The 19643-nt window shown below is 39.9% G+C and overlaps 1 protein-coding gene across 6 annotated transcripts in view; it reads right to left on the bottom strand.

Moving 5' to 3' along the window:
- Positions 1 to 560: 560 nt before the first annotated feature.
- The window catches only part of tmem269 (transmembrane protein 269), a 34722-nt gene continuing 15639 nt past the window's right edge, over positions 561 to 19643 (bottom strand). For 2 of the 6 annotated variants that reach the window (XM_052485076.1, XM_052485073.1), the window contains exons 3-9: positions 18999 to 19063; positions 18668 to 18800; positions 15691 to 15838; positions 13193 to 13290; positions 9949 to 10092; positions 9546 to 9746; positions 561 to 2997 (exon numbers count right to left, since the gene is read on the bottom strand). In XM_052485076.1, the coding sequence (XP_052341036.1) occupies positions 2888 to 2997; positions 9546 to 9746; positions 9949 to 10092; positions 13193 to 13290; positions 15691 to 15838; positions 18668 to 18800; positions 18999 to 19063 (899 nt within the window). In that variant the 3' untranslated portion in view covers positions 561 to 2887. The remainder of the gene's footprint in view (positions 2998 to 9545; positions 9747 to 9948; positions 10093 to 13192; positions 13291 to 15690; positions 15839 to 18667; positions 18801 to 18998; positions 19064 to 19643) is intronic. The other 4 variants (XM_035740165.2, XM_052485077.1, XM_052485075.1 and 1 more) reach the window with 3 other exon arrangements.

Raw genomic sequence — 19643 nt, 5'->3', positions numbered from 1 at the left:
TTTAGATGGGTTAACTGACGTCGCGACAACAATGCACGCTTCAATGGGGCAGAAGTCCGTGTGTCGTGATTCTGGATGGGCAGATAGCTAGCAACAATGAGACTACCGTGTGTGGGGAATCGTAAATGGCTCGTTTCAGCTAGTTTTTTGTTCTTGATACCGTGCCTTGTTTTGAAGTGTTTCGACTGATTTCATGTCATGCTAATTTGGCTAAAAGTAGCTTGTTAGCTAACCAACAACGATGTATGAAAGACACGTGTTCATTGTGCAAATGTATTTATGTTTTCAATAAACATTGGAGATGAAATATAGTTTTGTTGTCAACAATCTAAGCTAACCCCCGTATATTATACCCCATAGTTGCGCACGCGGCGGTTTTGTGGCTAAACAACCAATTCGTCTTGAAGTTCCTAAAATTATTTTTTGCGGGTCCATTTTAATTATCTGTATAGACATGTGTGGTTTCTTGCCAACATTACACCAATCAAAGCAGTGAAGCGTGTAGTGAATCAAAACCGTTCATCTTGGGGTGACAGTGGTAGCGAAAATTGACAAAAGTATCCAATGGCTTATGATAATTTTATGGTAAAATAAAACAAGTATTTTAATATGCTCCATGGTTCAGGCAGTCAAGTGGACAGAGGACTGTTTGGCTCAACATGGTCCAAGATGAATAACTTTTGCAGCGGTTTCTAAATCATAAACAAAGCCATGCTGGTGGTGGGTGGTAACATTCAAATAAAACCCAGCCCTGAAACAAAACTGAGGCTGAAAATAATGTGTACGTGATAGGAAAAGACACCGCATTCACACGGATTTGGGAAAAGTAGGCAGTTCAGATGTCACTTCAAGCACAAATATACTTGGACTTAAATCATTGTCAAACTGCATGGGTAAACTCTGGCCATCGTCTTTCAGCTAGAAGAAAGTGGATTTCTACTGGTGTGGGCATTTAATAAGATAACTGAGAACCCAGTCATTTTATATGAATGACCATTATTGTATTTACCATAGCTAGCCTATGATCATTTTAATATACAGTGCCTTCTGTAATTATTGGAACAGTGAAGCATTTTCTTCTATTGACTCTATACTCCAAAAGTTTGGATTTGAAATCAAACAATGATTTTGAGGTTAAAGTGCAGACCCTCAGCTTGAACTTGAGGGTATTTAATCCATAGCAGGTTCACCGTTTAGAAATGACAGGACTTTTTGTACATTGCTCCCCTAAAATGGGAGGGACAAATTCACTTGTGTATTAAAGTAGTAAAAAGTACTATTTGGTCCCATATTCAATAACAATTTTGTTGGATGTATTTGCTCTTTGTTTTAGTTGTGTTTCAGATTATTTTCTGCCCAATAGAAATTAATGGTAAATAATGTATTGTGTAATTTGTTTGACTTTTATTGAAAATAATATGTTTCTAAACACTTCTATATCAATGTGGATGCTACCACGATTACAGATAATCCCGAATGAACCATGAATAATGAGAGAAAACGTATCAGACCCCACAAAACATGCTAAACTTTCACCATTACAATAACAGAGGCGGTTATCATTTTTATTCACGACTCATTCAGGATTATCTGTGCTACAATGTGTTCTACCAAGTGCTTAGAAACATTTCTATTCACAGGAAAAGTGACTCCAATGACACAAATACATAATGTACCATTCATTTGTATTGGGCACAAAACCATTTGAAACAACCAAAACAAAACAGCAAATGCATCCAACATTTTTTAGAGTCAAAAGCTTGATGTAATTATTGCGTGCTACAAATATGGGACCAAAAATGTAATGTTTTACTACACACTTAATACACACGGGAATTTTTTGTTTTTGAAAAAGTGATGTCATTTCTAACCAATTCACCCAGTATGGATGAAATACCTTTACATTAAAGCTGACAGTCTGCACTTTAACCTCATAGTCATTGTTTGAGTTCAAATCCAAACCAAGTATAGAGCCAAAAGAAGAAGACAAATGCTTAATTGTCCCAATAATTACAGAGGGCACTGTATATCTGGTGGGAACGTAAACACTCTTAAATTAAAGCACGATTACATTTTGCTAGCATTAAAAGCAAACTAATCTTGTCTGAAAATGGCTAGAACATTTTAAGGAAGAAAAAAATACTATTCCAATTAAAGAATGCAGTTGATGGGAAAATAAAAAAAAACAATATTTCTCAACAATCCCATATCCACACACAATTCTTATGTACAATCACTTTGGTAGTTATTTTAAGTACAGTAGAACATAAGATCTCGAGATGGTAGTGTCTTCCATAATTTTAAAAAACACGATTTAATGGACTTGGTTTGTATCTGCAATATAATGAAACTTCTTTTGTATTACAAATATCTTACAAATTGAGAGCATGCCACATGTTTGAATCTAGTTTGAATCTATGTTCAGAAAAAAAAGGGGGCCATAGTTTTTTTTACTGCAAAAACTGTTGACATTTTCTTATTCTTTACAGTAAAAACTGCTACTCAATGACTTTATTAATGACTGAAAATACTTTTTTGTATTATTGTTGAAGTAATCTCAAGCACAATTTGTGCATAAGGATGATACAGTACACACACACACACTAGGCAGTACAGTACGACTCTGCAGTTGTATTGTACAAACATAATAGCTACAGATACCCAAACCCTATCTTATTGAAAAACAAAATGGCTAAGGTACAGTATCCATCAAGTGTTCATGATGAAGAAGGCAGTTCAATCTTACAAAAACATTACAACGTCCTCTTACGTCCTGTTTCGATCCGCTGTAGGCAGCAGCAGTCTGGGCGCTTTAGTTAACCCCACTGGACAGCCTGTTGACAAGCCATGTGCGAGTGTGAATTTGTAGCAAGGCCTTTAATGCCTACTACACTTTGCAGCTCCATAGTGTTGTTGGGAACAAAATGTAGGACACAGACCACAACAGGTAGTACACACATGCCGGAGGGAAAGAGGAACAGAACACGATGACAACTCCTGCAAAACAAAACAGAGAGATTTGATGAATAGCCTAGCTAAACAAATAACCTACCTTTCTCATTGCTGGATTTTTGGGTTCGGAAACATGAATAAACTTCCTAAACTTTCATTTGAGATTTAAGTATGAACTCTTATTCTGAAAGAGAGGACTCTTTACTGCTCACATGCGTAAAAGTACCTGGTATCAACATTCCAATAGATTTTACAGGACCAAACATACATTTGTTTTAACACCTCTTTAAACTAAAATGGTACATTGGATGTTTCACAGAAAAGTGTTTCCCAGGCTTTATTTTAATAAGGTGGCTTGCTTGGCCGAATTCTCCGGACGGTCTTCCTGATAGGTAAACAATCCAGCCTTCTCTAGACTACGCAAAAACCTTTCAGTAGATGCTGCTCCTGCTGCCACTTGCCCCTCTTTTCTGTTCTCACTCACACAAACTTCGGCAAGTTGTTGTAACTATAAACTAGCAAATTTAGTTCCCACGCACATTGTAACCTATTTGCGGCAGACTGATCACTTTGTCAAACATGTCAAACATGGTTAGCCTATCACCTGAGTTGTTCTTGAATTATGGTGGCATTTGCTCCCTTGCCTTTGCAACCATGAAAAAGTCTTTAAAACGACAAATTGCCACACATCATACAAGTTTGACATAAAGCGAGCCATTTATACTGCAAAACTTGATGTTTATGCATTGTTTAAAGTACTTTGGCTTGCCCCAGTAGTAACCCGGTAGAGTTGTAGTGACATGTTTTGGGGATTGAGAGGTTTATCTATTATTTTAAATGCTAGAAAATAAACAAAATTGTAGAGATCAATAAAAAAAAACTATTTAAATACCTTTTTTTAAACAAATGTTTCCCTAGGTTTTAGGTCATTGGTGTTGCAGTGTGTAAAAATCAGTCATACAAGGACCTTGAGCATTCCCTCCAGTGGCAAAGTTATTAGGGAGGGGTCTTTATTAAATTACTAGCTAATCACACCCTTTTAGTATGTCATAAATTTGAGGACTCCATTGATAATTTTGGTGTGACTAAATCCAAAGTGTCACTTGGTGTTACTCAATTTAAATGAAGGGAAATCATATTGTGATTAATCATATCACTTAAGTCAATCTTTTTTAAAAGGTTTAATGGCCTTAGATTTGACCATCTGTGGCCTCCATTTAAGACAATACTAATTTACCTAAAATGTATCATTGGTGTTTCTATTCCTACTGGTGTCAATGTTCAACATTATCAAACTATTTAAAGTCATGGAGCTGACATATTAGTTGATTTTTTTTAAATGGGAAGATGGTCCCAAATACATTTATTAAAAAACATATTTTTCAAAATGACATCGCAATTCAAGAACGACCCGCCGTCACGTGCAGAATGTTCAGCTGCCCGAGAGAATAGGCTTCTCGAGTGAGTTTCAATAAATGGAGAATGTTTAATAAAGTTAGATCAGCTGAATCAATGTCTGCAAGATAACATAATGTTTCATTCATTTGGGGCGGCAGGGTAGCCTAGTGGTTAGAGCGTTGGACTAGGAACCGGAAGGTTGCAAGTTCAAACCCCTGAGCTGACAGGGGTTTAACCCACTGTTCCTAGGCCGTCATTGTAAATAAGAATTTGTTCTTAACTGACTTGCCTAGTTAAATGAAGGTAATTAAATCAAAATGAGTATTCTACATAACCAAATATAATATGCTAATATTAATGTAAGACAAAAACAGCCAACTAATTTCTTGAGAAATGTCTTGATATTTTAGGATGATTGTGTGTTTCTCTCACATGCGGTCAAAAATACACAGCATGCGCCACTAGGTATAACATGTGCTTTGATTGAAACAAAAACACAAGAATACTGCAGCCTGCTTTAAAATTCTATCACGAAACACTGTACATAATTCAAGAATATCTCAAATGCATATTCCCATGTAACTAATTGAGATCTAATGGTTGGCATGCAGATGCAGCATGGATGTTTCACCGGTAAAACTTGAGGAATTATCATTCACGACTGACAGTGAGTAAAGTGGGAAACGTGAAGGGAGCAGCTACGTAACACATGATGCGCAGAATGTGATACGGCTGTTAAGCTCAAGGGAAGAGGCGTCCAGGGGGGTGGGACAGAGGCAGAACAGTTCAAGCCTTCGCCTTTATTTTTCAACAGCTAATTCAATTCCTCTCTACTACCTCTTGTGATAGAAAAATGACATTTACCTGGTTTATTTGATATTGATGGTTAACAATTGAAATTTACCTAATGGTAAGACATTTCTGTCCTGCTAGTGTCTGTGTTTTCATGGGCTCCACTCTACTTCCCTGCAGCTAATCTGGGTGTATGGTCACTGGAGATGGCCTGAGCTGACAAATGGGTTAAAGACTGCATTACAGAGACAAGAATGTGTTTTACTAGAGATAGCTTAGGAGTAGAACAATTCCTCATTGTCTCAAAAGCATCCTTGCATCTGGGAAACTAAGTCAGCATGGGGTTAAGACAACAACCCAACTGCAGATAACGACAGGATGAAGCCAGAGTGGCTTATGATGCTCCTTGATTGTTTGAAGAAATGACCAAATCTCTCTCAGTACTGAATTTCCACAACACTATTCTACTGGTTATGTTTCTTAATGCTGGTCATGGGGGCCTAGCTCTACACTAGCAACGCACAACCAGCCTGATCTTGTGAGCTTACATAAATGATCCATGTAGCAAATAATTTATGTAAGCTCGTGAGTTCAGGCTGGTTGTACGAGGCTAGCACTACACACCTGATTCCACTAATCAACTCAAACATTTGATCAGTTGAAACGCGGAGGTGTTGCTAACATTTACGATAGCAAATTTCAATTTACAAAAAAAAAATGACGTTTTCGTCTTTTGAGCTTCTAGTCATGAAATCTATGCAGCCTACTCAATCACTTTTTATAGCTACTGTTTACAGGCCTCCTGGGCCATATACAGCATTCCTCACTGAGTTCCCTGAATTCCTATCGGACCTTGTAGTCATAGCAGATAATATTCTAATCTTTGGTGACTTTAATATTCACATGGAAAAGTCCACAGACCCACTCCAAAAGGCTTTCGGAGCCATCATCGACTCAGTGGGTTTTGTCCAACATGTCTCTGGACCCACTCACTGTCACAGTCATACGCTGGACCTAGTTTTGTCCCATGGAATAAATGTTGTGGATCTTAATGCTTTTCCTCATAATCCTGGACTATCGGACCACCATTTTATTACGTTTGCAATTGCAACAAATAATCTGCTCAGACCACAACCAAGGAAGATCAAAAGTCGTGCTATAAATTCACAGACAACACAAAGATTCCTTGATGTCCTTCCAGATTCCCTCTGTCTACCCAAAGACGCCAGAGGACAAAAATCAGTTAACCACCTAACTGAGGAACTCAATTTAACCTTGCGCAATACCCTAGATGCAGTTGCACCCCTAAAAACATTTCTCATAAGAAACTAGCTCCCTGGTACGCAGAAAATACCCGAGCTCTGAAGCAAGCTTCCAGAAAATTGGAACGGAAATGGCACCACACCAAACTGGAAGTCTTCCGACTAGCTTGGAAAGACGGTACCGTGCAGTATCGAAGAGCCCTTACTGCTGCTCGATCATCCTATTTTTCTAACTTAATTGAGGAAAAAAAGAACAATCCGAAATTCCTTTTTGATACTGTCGCAAAGCTAACTAAAAAGCAGCATTCTCCAAGAGAGAATGACTTTCACTTTAGCAGTGATAAATTCATGAACTTCTTTGAGGAAAGGATTATGATTATTAGAAAGCAAATTACGGACTCCTCTTTAAATCTGCGTATTCCTTCAAAGCTCAGTTGTCCTGAGTCTGCACAACTGTCCCAGGACCTAGGATCAAGAGAGACGCTCAAGTGTTTTAGTACTATATCTCTTGACACAATGATGAAAATAATCATGGCCTCTAAACCTTCAAGCTGCATACTGGACCCTATTCCAACTAAACTACTGAAAGAGCTGCTTCCTGTGCTTGGCCCTCCTATGTTGAACATAATAAACGGCTCTCTATCCACCGGATGTGTACCAAACTCACTAAAAGTGGCAGTAATAAAGCCTCTCTTGAAAAAGCCAAACCTTGACCCAGAAAATATAAAAAACTATCGGCCTATATCGAATCTTCCATTCCTCTCAAAAATTTTAGAAAAGGCTGTTGCGCAGCAACTTACTGCCTTCCTGAAGACAAACAATGTATACGAAATGCTTCAGTCTGGTTTTAGACCCCATCATAGCACTGAGACGGCACTTGTGAAGGTGGTAAATGACATTTTAATGGCATCAGACCGAGGCTCTGCATCTGTCCTCGTGCTCCTAGACCTTAGTGCTGCTTTTGGTACCATCGATCACCACATTCTTCTGGAGAGATTGGAAACCCAAATTGGTCTACACGGACAAGTTCTGGCCTGTTTTAGATCTTATCTGTCGGAAAGATATCAGTTTGTCTCTGTGAATGGTTTGTCCTCTGACAAATCAACTGTAAATTTCGGTGTTCCTCAAGGTTCCGTTTTAGGACCACTATTGTTTTCACTATATATTTTACCTCTTGGGGATGTTATTCGAAAACATAATGTTAACTTTCACTGCTATGCGGATGACACACAGCTGTACATTTCAATGAAACATGGTGAAGCCCCAAAATTGCCCTTGCTAGAAGCATGTGTTTCAGACATAAGGAAGTGGATAGCTGCAAACTTTCTACTTTTAAACTCGGACAAAACTGAGATGCTTGTTCTAGGTCCCAAGAAACAAAGAGATCTTCTATTGAATCTGACAATTAATCTTAATGGTTGTACAGTCGTATCAAATAAAACTGTGAAGGACCTCGGCGTTACTCTGGACCCTGATCTCTCTTTTGAAGAACATATCAAGACCATTTCAAGGACAGCTTTTTTCCATCTACGTAACATTGCAAAAATCAGAAACTTTCTGTCCAAAAATGATGCAGAAAAATTAATCCATGCTTTTGTCACTTCTAGGTTAGACTACTGCAATGCTCTACTTTCCAGCTACCCGGATAAAGCACTAAATAAACTTCAGTTGGTGCTAAATACGGCTGCTAGAATCCTGACTAGAACCAAAAAAATTGATTATATTACTCCAGTGCTAGCCTCTCTACACTGGCTTCCTGTCAAAGCAAGGGCTGATTTCAAGGTTTTACTGCTAACCTACAAACCATTACATGGGCTTGCTCCTACCTATCTCTCTGATTTGGTCCTGCCGTACATACCTACACGTACGCTACAGTCACAAGACGCAGGCCTCCTAATTGTCCCTAGAATTTCTAAGCAAACAGCTGGAGGCAGGGCTTTCTCCTATAGAGCTCAATTTTTATGGAACGGTCTGCCTACCCATGTCAGAGATGCAAACTCGGTCTCAACCTTTAAGTCTTTACTGAAGACTCATATCTTCAGTGGGTCATATGATTGAGTGTCGTCTGGTGAACAGAAAGGCTCTGGAGCAACGAACTGCCCTTGCTGTCTCTGCCTGGCCGGTTCCCCTCTTTCCACTGGGATTCTCTGCCTCTAACCCTATTACAGGGGCTGAGTCACTGGCTTACTGGGGCTCTCTCATGCCGTCCCTGGAAGGGGTGCGTCACCTGAGTGGGTTGATTCACTGATGTGGTCATCCTGTCTGGGTTGGCGCCCCCCCTTGGGTTGTGCCATGGCGGAGATCTTTGTGGGCTATACTCAGCCTTGTCTCAGGATGGTAAGTTGGTGGTTGAAGATATCCCTCTAGTGGTGTGGGGGCTGTGCTTTGGCAAAGTGGGTGGGGTTATATCCTTCCTGTTTGGCCCTGTCCGGGGGTGTCCTCGGATGGGGCCAGAGTGTCTCCTGACCCCTCCTGTCTCAGCCTCCAGTATTTATGCTGCAGTAGTTTGTGTCGGGGGGCTAGGGTCAGTTTGTTATATCTGGAGTACTTCTCCTGTCCTATTCGGTGTCCTGTGTGAATCTAAGTGTGCGTTCTCTAATTCTCTCCTTCTCTCTTTCTTTCGCTCTCTCGGAGGGCCTGAGCCCTAGGTCCATGCCCCAGGACTACCTGACATGATGACTCCTTGCTGTCCCCAGTCCACCTGGCCGTGCTGCTGCTCCAGTTTCAACTTCCACCTGACCGTGCTGCTGCTCCAGTTTCAACTGTTCTGCCTTATTATTATTCGACCATGCTGGTCATTTATGAACATTTGAACATCTTGGCCATGTTCTGTTATAATCTCCACCCGGCACAGCCAGAAGAGGACTGGCCACCCCACATAGCCTGGTTCCTCTCTAGGTTTCTTCCTAGGTTTTGGCCTTTCTAGGGAGTTTTTCCTAGCCACCGTGCTTCTACACCTGCATTGCTTGCTGTTTGGGGTTTTAGGCTGGGTTTCTGTACAGCACTTTGAGATATCAGCTGATGTACGAAGGGCTATATAAATAAATTTGATTTGATTTGTAGTGCTAGGGCAAAAACTAAATTGTGCACTCCTTTGGGTCCCCTGGACCAGGATTAAGAAACACTGATCTTGAGTATTACCTCCAGCGTAGACCACCTTCTTCCAGGCCTGTGACTCCAGGACCCTGTCGTGAGGGTAGAATCCCTGGTTGACCATGAAGAGGATCATGGCCACAGCAGTGACCCGCAGGATCACCATATTACCTCCGGTCAGCAGGGAGAGACAGGCAAGGATGGCAGAAGAGTAGATACATGGCAGGCCACGGTACATGAAGGGGATGCCTAGAGAAGAAGAGCCACAGAAAGAGAGACAGAACCCACATCAGTACTTCTGAATCTGAAATACCCAAAGATTAGTTTTTTTTCCTGAATGGCAAATACACAAAGAAATGTTTTCGTAGACTGTCTAGAAATTGATCATGCTATTATCCTAGGATTTCACAAGGGATACCATGCTTTTTTTCTGCTTGAAGGCGTTCCTTACCGCTGGAGAAGAAGCAGAGTCGGACAATCACAGACAGGACATAGCACATGCACAAGATGTTGTCCATTAAGGCATGTGTCCTCAGGAGCAATGAAGTTGCAATCCCAAAGGTTGTGAAATCTGCAAAATCATCCAGTTTAGCACCTGAACCAGAAGACAGGAAGTGACTAGTTATACATTTGTTTCATAACTTCGAGTCACACAGATCACACATGTTACTGCTGTGAGGCTAGTTCACTGCTAATGCCTTCTTACATAAGGCAAAACAAGTTTATCTAATCTTGTTTATGCCAACGGCCTACTTATCAGTGTGTGTGAGTATGTGCACGTGCGTGCATGTGTGAGTGTGTTTGTCTGTAGTGGACATTTCGGTGTCAACTTTTCAGGCCTGACACTTTCCTCTATAAACAACATTCCCAAATGCCACAGTCTATTTGTCCCCCCTGAGCAGGGAGAATGTTTTCACTGAGCGACGAGCATGAGGTGATTTTGACCCCAGCTCCAATGAACGAGATGGAATTCCACAGCACAGGGGTCAACAATTTTAGCAATTTCAGATATGCTGAGAGCCCAAAGCATTGGGATAAAACAGACAATTGGAGCATGATCTCCCCGAATTAGAATGCTTAATCGTAAAGTGATTGTTCAATTGACACAAAAAAAGGGGGGTACAACAACACCCACCTGCAAAGTCATGCAGAAAAATACTGTCGGGACACAAAGCCAAAGCCCGAAATGTCCGGGTGACGACGCATTGTGGTGCACCTGCTGGGAGCTATTTCAGGCAGCCGTGGCGACCACGGTAGTGTAGACGTGACTATCTGCACACAGGAGGTTGTCATGTACAAAGTATGTACTTTTATGTTGGGATCATTTGAGAATGTGCTGTGTCGGGAACAATGAGTATGGAAACGTTAGCTATGCCATTTCCTAATAATACACAAGTCTTTTAAATAGCCCTACGGCAGAGGGAATTCAACAACATGAAGCCATTGCAATGCAGAGAAGAATTTATTGAACTACATACAAAGATAGAAGCAGATCAGGATAGCAGTGACAGCAAGTACACTTAATGCAATTCAAAGTCGTTTGGTTTGCTGTCACTTAGGTGCCTTTTGGATTCTCCATGTCATTTAAGAAGGTTTTCTTATGGCGTCTTCAGAGGGAAAACCAGTTATCTGCTGTCACTTAGAGTGCCTTCTGAAAGTAACCATACCGCTCAACTTAATGTGTTACAGCCTGAATTCAAAATGGATTAAAACAAATTCTCACCCATTTACACCCAACACTCCATAATGACAGTGAAAACATGTTTTTAGAAATATTTGCACATTTATTGAAAATTAAATATATAAATCTCATTAACATAAGTATTCACAGCACTGAGTCAATGTCACGTTCTGTCCATCGTTCGTATGTGTTTTCCTTGTTTTAGTGTTGGTCAGGACGTGAGCTGGGTGGGCTTTCTATGTTGTGTGTCTGGTTTGTCTATTTCTATGTTTGGCCTGATATGGTTCTCAATCAGAGGCAGGTGTTAGTCATTGTCTCTGATTGGGAACCATATTTAGGTAGCCTGTTTTGTGTTGGGTTTTGTGGGTGATTGTTCCTGTCTCTGTGTTTTGCACCAGATAGGGCTGGTTTGGGTTTTCACGGTTTTGTTAGTTTGTTCATGTGATTTATTAAAACATTAATCAAAACAACCACGCTGCGCTTTGGTCCGCCTCTCCTTCAATGGAAGAAATCCCTTACAGTCAATACATGTTAGAACCACCATTTGGCAGCAATTACAGCTGTGACTCTGGGTAAATCTAAGAGCTTTGCACACCTGGATTGTACAATATTTTCTTTCCAGCTCTGTCAAGTTGGTTGTTGATCATTGGTATATACAGCTATTTTCAAGTCATCCCATAGATTTTGAAGGCCACTCAGGACCATTCAATGTCCTCTTGGTAAGCAACTCCAACGTATATTTGGTCTTGTGTTTTAGGTTATTGTCCGGCTGAAAGGTGAATTCATCTCCCAGTGTCTGGTGGGAAGCAGACTGAAGCAGGTTTTCCTTTAAGATTTTGCCTGTGCTTAGCTGTATTTCGTGATTCCCTTCTCCCGAAAAACTCCCCAGTCCTTAACAATTATAAGTCCATCCATAACATGATGCAGCCACCACTATGCTTGAAAATAAGGAGAGTGGTACTCAGTCATGCGATTTTGGATTTGCCCCAAACATGTTGCATTCTGGACAAAAAGTTAAATGCTTTGCCACATTTTTTGCAGTTTTACTTTAGTGCCTTCTTGCAAACAGGATGCATGTTGTAGAACACTTGTATTCTGTATAGGCTTCCTTTTTACTGTCAATTAGGTTTGTATTGTGGAGTAACTACAATGTTGATCCATCCTCAGTTCTCTTATCACAGCCGTTAAACTGTTTTAAAGTCACCATTGGTGAAATCCCTGACAGGTTTCCTTCCTCTCCGGTAACTGAGTTAGGAAGGACGCCTGTATCCTTGTAGTGACTGGGTGTATTGATACACCATCAAAAGTTAAATGAATAACTTCATGCTCAAAGGAATATTCAACTTTTTTTTTCTACCAATAGGTGCCCTTTGCGACACATTGAAAAACCTCCCTGGTCTTTGTTGTTGAATCTGAAACATGTCTAAAAACATAATCCCACTTTGGCATTACGGGGTATTGTGTGTAAACCAGTGATCATTTAAACCATTTAAAACTCAGGCTGTATCACAACAAAATGTCAAGAGGTGCGAATACTTTGAGGGCACTGTATCTACACTTCCAAAAGGATTCTTTGGCTGTCCCCATAGGAGAACCCTTTTCGGTTCCATGTAGAACTCTGTAGAAGGGGTTCTACCTGGAACCAAAAGGGTTCTTCAAAGGGTTCTCCTATAGACAACCAAATAACCTTTTTAGGTTCTAGATTTTTGTAAGTAAGAGTGTATGCTGATCGGCTTCTATTTCTGTAAAATATGTAAATACATTGGTAAATTCACTTCTCTGCATTATACATGCCTCTTTCTGTCTTTTAAGGAGTAACTGTTGCCTTTTGATCCATCAGCTATAATGACCAGTGCCTGTAGTAGAGGGCTGGGCTGTGTGCTTCACTAACCTGGTTCCATATGTTTGTGTGGTCTTGCCCTCTCATAGTCATTTTCAAACTAACATGTTTCAGGCTAGTGCATCAGCGTGTCTGTGGAAGTTTAACCCTGGTAACGGACATCACTCCACTCACCTAGTGCAGAGCATGCATCCAGTCGCCTGGCAACTGCCCCGTCTGCCAAGTCCAGCAGGTAGCCAATCAGGACCAGCCAGCAGGCAGCATGTTGGAGGCTGGAAAATGAGGGTCAAATGTTGGGTAGAATTTTATTTTACAATACAGAAATCATTAGGTATTACTAAGACATTGCATGATAACTGTAATTACACAATTATAACCTACGCATTACTTGGACCTACTTAGGATAATGTCACACCACAAGGGATGCTTGTTGGCAGAAGATGTACTGTATCTTCTACTTACTTAGCTGCTTACTTAGGGCTTGTCACACCATATACACTCAGTGGCCAGTTCATTAAAATGGTTCGCTCCTAAAGACAGTGAGTCATGTGGCTGGCTACATAAAGCAGGCAGACGTCGAGGCATTCAGTTACTGTTTGATTGAACGTTAGAATGGGCAAAAAAGTGACCTAAGCGACCTTTTAAAACATGTCATGAGCAACTTTGTTTTCCCCAAATAGGCACATTCTTCTCTCCCCTGCAACTCTTCCCCGAGTTCTTCGTGTACAAGGTAAAATAGTGCACTGGTCTCTGTCAATATAGATGGTTAATAAACAACTTTAAGCGGGCACTATAAAATCAACAGGTTTTTTTTATCTCGCAAATTATGTTCTAAGTTATTTTTTTTTCTCACTCAATTACAATTGTTCAAAGAAAAATAATTAAATTGGATGTTCTGAGTTCATGTCAGTGGTTAAATAACATTAGAATACAACACTTGAGTGGTTTAAGGGGAAACATTTACATTTCTTGGAATGGCCGAGTCAAAGCCCAGACCTCAATCTAATTGAGAATCTGTAGTATGACTTAAATATTGATGTACACCAGCGGAACCCATCCAACTTGAAGGAGCTGGAGCAGTTTTGCCTTGAAGATTGGGCAAAAATCCCAGTGGCTAGATGTGCCAAGCTTATAGAGACATACCCCAAGAGACTTGCAACTGTAATTGCTGCAAAAGGTCGCTCTACAAAGTGTTTACTTTGAGGGGGGTGAATAGTTATGCACGATCAAGTTCTGTTTCTTATTTCTTGTTTTGTTCACAGTAAAAAAAAGATTTTGCATGGCAAAAAAAACCCTTCACAAACCACTGTAGATGCAATTAAAGAGTGAGATACAATTAAAAGGGGGAATTACACAAAAAAAAATGTATTCTGTTATTTAACCACTGACATGAACTCAGAACATCCAACTTCATTTTTCTTTGAACAATTGTAATTGAGTGAGAAAAGTAAATCTAAAACCACCAAAAAATAACTTAGAACATAATTTGCGAGATAAAAAAACCTGTTTGATTTTATAGTGCCCCCTTAAAGTTGTTTATTAACCATCTATATTGACAGAGACCAGTGCACTATTTTACCTTGTACACTAAGAACTCGGAAGAGTTGCAGGGGAGAGAAGAATGTGCCTATTTGGGGAAAACAAAGTTGCTCGTGACATGTTTTAAAAAATTAAAGTAGCTCTCCTGCTGGAAAAGGTTGGAGACCCCTGGTCTAAGGTTAACTGAGAATGGTGCAATAAACAAAAAACAGTCAGCAGCAGTCCTGTGGGTGAAAACAGCTCGTTGATGAGAGGTCGAAGGAGAATAGCAAGAATCGTGCAAGTTAACAGGCGGGCCACAAACTGGCAAATAACAGCGCAGTACAAAAGTGGTGTGCAGAACGGCATCTCGGGAACGTACAACTCATTGGTCCTTGTCACGAATGGGCTATTGCATCAGACGACCACACCAGGTTCCACTCCTATCAGCTAAAAACAACAAGGAAGTGTCTCCAGTGGGCAAGCGAACACAAACACTGGACATTTGAGGAGTGGAAAAACATTGCCTGGCCCAACAAATCCCAGTTCCTGTTTATGTCATACTGATGGCAGTCAGGATCTGGCATAAGCAGCATGAGTCCATGGCCCCATCCTGCATGGTAACAACGGTACAGGTTGGGTGCAGTGGTGTGGGGAATTGTTTCGTGGCACACCTTAGGTCCCTTGATATTTGAGCAACATTTTAATGCTACACCTTGTAGAAGCCATGCCAAGAAGAATTTAGGCTGTTCTGGAGGCAACGGGGTCTGACCTGGTACTAGATGGGTATACCTAATAATAACTGGCCACGAGTGTATATTATTTAACTTCAATAACGCTTTAAGGGTGGAGTTTGAAGTGTGCTGTATAATGTTTTAGAGATAAAGGCCAGATGACCTGACCTTGTTAAGCTGCTTGTATTAATTAATCTTGGTCTTCCCTCAACAGCTCAGCTTGTTTGGCGGGACATGTGTGTTAACTGTCAATATGGCAATCAAATTTGTTTAGAAAAAACATATGCCTCACAGATTAACAAAGATGTACGCTACTGTAACATAATACTGCCACTTACAAATCCATTTACTAGTAGAAACATTCAATCCATACTATAGTTTCTTAAGGAAAATCAGACACTGAAATGTATGTTCACTCACCCGTTCAGGCTGCAGAGAATAGAGGCCATGCCCATAAGCATGTTGGCCATAGACAGAGCATTGGCTGCATTTTTGCGTACAAACTCCTTGAGCTGGACACCAGTGGCCTGCTCGCTCAGAAAGAGCTTATTGGTGTGCTGGAAGAAACCTGAGAACAGTGAGGACAGGGATTGCTATTAGCTAGTGGTCTATTTTAGGTTCACTTAGCTGCTCTGAAGAGGATTGTTGCTAAAACACTACAGATATTATAGGACCATATCATATCTGATGGCCATACTTATACTGCTGTACATTATGCCAAAAGTGCTAGCTGTTTAAAACAGATGTCAAACAAACCAAACACGCAAAATAATCATTGCTATAACAATTGTGTTTTGCAAATAATCAGGTTTAACTTGTTTGGCTCATATGACTTGCTACTTATGTGGCCCCTCAACACCAGAACAGCAATCAGCAGTTGTACCAAGATATGGAAAAAAGATGAGTGAAAATTAAAGGGCCAAAGTAAAGCCCCATGCACCCACCCAACAGCATTCGTCCTACAGTAGTACTTGTAAACAGTATATTGAGTATATGGTATTACCTAAATACATATAAGTGGTTAAGATTGTAACAATTATAATTTTTTGAAGCACAGTATTAAATCATGTATTTTGTTATCAAAGAATGAACATTTGCAAAGAAACATTTTTAATATACAAATTGTACATTATTTACAAACCTATACAAAAGGAATTAATGTAACTAATAAAAAGTAGTAACACTTACCAAGTAGTATGTACGTTTATTGGAGACCCACCATTCCATAAGATTATTCCACTTTTCAGAATAAAACATTGAAATGATGGGGCTGTCTCAGTATGTACAGTAAACACCATTTGATAGTGTCAATATTGTTATAGTCATATTGACTCACGTAATACTTATTTTGCAAATATACACTACCGGTCAAAAGTTTTAGAACACCTACTAATTCAAGGGTTTCTTTATTTTACTATTTTCTACATTGTATAATAGTAGTGAAGACATCAAAACTATGAAATAACACATATGGAATCATGTAGTAACCAAAATAAAGTTTTAAACAAATCAGATTCTTCAAAGTAGCCCCCCTTTGCCTTGATGACAGCTTTTCACTCTTGGCATTCTCTCAACCAGATTCATGAGGTAGTCACCTGGAATGCATTTCAATTAACAGGTGTGCCTTCTTAAAAGTTAATTTGTAGAATTTCTTTCCTTCTGAATGCGTTTGAGCATATCAGTTGTGTTGACCAGGGGTGATACTATTTGGTAAAAGGCCAAGTCCATATTATGGCAAGAACAGCTCAAATAAGCAGAGAGAAATGACAGTCCATCATTACTTGAAGACATGAAAGTCAGTCAATACGGAAAATATCAAGAACTTTGAAAGTTTCTTCAAGTGCAGTCGCAAAAACCATCAAGCGCTATGACGAAACTGGCCCTCATGAGGACCACCACAGGAATGGAAGACCCAGAGTTACCTCTGCTGCAGAGGATGAGTTCATTCGAGTTACCAGCCTCAGAAAATGCAGCCTAAATAAATGCTTCAGAGTAACAGACATCTCAACATCAACTGTGTGAATCAGGCCTTTATGGTCAAATTACTGCAAAGAAACCAGTACTAAAGGACACCAATAAGAAGTGCTTGGTCCAAGAAACACGAGCAATGGACATTAGACCGGCGGACATTTGTCCTTTGGACTGGAGTCCAAATTTGAGATTTTTGGATCCAACCGCCGTGTGTTTGTGAGATGTGGTGTGGGTGAACGAATGATCTCCGCATGTGTATTTCCCACCATAAAGCATGGAGGAGATGGTGTTATAGTGTGGGGGTGCTTTGCTGGTGACACTGTCTGTGATTTATTTAAAATTCACACTTAACCAGCATGGCTACCACAGCATTCTGCAGCGATACACCATTCCATCTGGTTTGGGCTTAGTGGGACTATCATTTGTTTTCAAGAGGACAATGACCCAACACACCTCCAGGCTGTGTAAGGGCTATTTGACCAAGAAGGAGAGTGCTGGAGTGCTGAATCAGATGACCTGGCCTCCACAATCAGCCGACCTCAACTAAATTGAGATGGTTTGGGATGAGTCGGACCGCAGAGGGAAGGAAAAGCAGCCAACAAGTGCTCAGCATATGTGGGAACTCCTTTAAGACTGCTGGAAAATCATTCCAGGTGAAGCTGGTTGAGAGAATGCCAAGCTGTCATCAAGGCAAAGGGTGGCTATTTGAAGAATCTCAAATATATTTTGATTTGTTTAATACTTTTTTTGTCACTACATGAATCCATATGTACTATTTCATAGTTTTGATGTCTTCACTATTATTCTACAATGTAGAAAATGGTCAAAATAATAAACACTTGAATGAGTAGGTGATCTACAACTTTGACCGGCAGTGTATTGTACATTTATAGCGGAGACAGACTGGTGGGGAGGGAGTAAGGGACTGTGCATACATACTACTATGATTTAGTAATGGACTGTCCACACATAGTACTATACTATAGTACTGGACTATCCTCCACACATACTACTATAGTACAACCCTGAGACATTGACTCTACCGGGCTACTGATTAATTAAGCTGGTTGACTGGCAAAACCAGTGACCTGGAACAATGACAAACACATGGCAGCAACTTTCACATGGATGGGAAGCTATTAAACAATTATCAATATTTAACCGTTTGTCTGTTGTCTGTCTTTGTCATAGTTTGTAGAAATGGCATAGTAATTACTTGCAAATACAGTTTCCTTATACATTTGTTATGTGGAAACCAAGTATTATTATAACAAAGTTCCTATCAGTAACTGTATAGTACTGAATAATTCCATCACAGTTAAAGTAATCAAAGAATGAATGTAAGAGCAATTTAATTTGACTCATTGAAATAATAATGACAGAATGTTGAAATATATTGAAAGGCATTATGTATAGGTCATCTTACTTAACAAGCTGGAAGGTCCAATGATGCAAGCTGCTTCACTATGGCCAGAACTGTTTTTGTTCCTTGCAATGCTGTGAGGGTTTTTAATTAAGGCAAACAAAGGGATCTTTGTTCTTGAGTGTCTGTGGCTCTGCTAGGGAGTTTAGATTTCACACAGAAGTTAATAAACTGAAGTGATAAAAGTAACAAAGAGGTTGTCTTCGCAGACAAAAGACAAAATATAGCACTAAATAAAATAAACAAATAAAAAGCTTACCATAGCAACTTAACAAAACAACAGTCTAACAAACTAACGTCTGTACGTGAAAAAGGGTTAAAGTCATGTTCCTACTATTCTGTTTTGCACACAGAACTTCGTGTGATTCCAAAGCCAGTCGAGTTCAACAGACTCTTCATCTGAAAGAAAACAGTGTATGAGACAAAGCACAAGCCAACAACAACTTCTAAGAAGAAGTTACGTTCACTTGACAAGCATGCTTCTCATTACCCATTTACATTACCGGTCTTTCGACAACCTAACCAGAAAACCCAAAATGGTCAACTACGCTGAAGCAATAACCAGACATATTTAGTCTGTTTAGTCTAGATTAACAGCAAATATTTTAAAATATAAAAATAACCCAGTTATGACAGAAATACACTTCTTACTCTTCCGGAAAAATCAAAATAGCCATCTTGTGTTTCACAACTCAGTGGAAAGGATACACCAGGTCTGATCCCTAATCCAGCCAGTCAATACTGTCTCACCACTGATAAATACCATCCAAGTATCAAGCCAGAGCTAGACACATTCACACTTTTAAGTTAGTATTTCTGGGCCCATATTCAGTGTCTCAGAGTAGAAGTGCTGATCTAGGACCAGTTTTGCCTTTTAGATTATGAATAAGAAAGGGGGGACCTGATCCTACACTCTTAGAAAAAAAGGTGCAACAGTACATCAAAAAATAAAGGATATTGCTGTAGCATTACATTTAAA

This window comes from Oncorhynchus keta, chromosome 28, assembly GCF_023373465.1.
Source record: "Oncorhynchus keta strain PuntledgeMale-10-30-2019 chromosome 28, Oket_V2, whole genome shotgun sequence".
NCBI lineage: Eukaryota > Metazoa > Chordata > Actinopteri > Salmoniformes > Salmonidae > Oncorhynchus > Oncorhynchus keta.
Note: the sequence above shows the minus strand (reverse complement) of the source record. Positions and strands in the feature narration are given on the sequence as shown.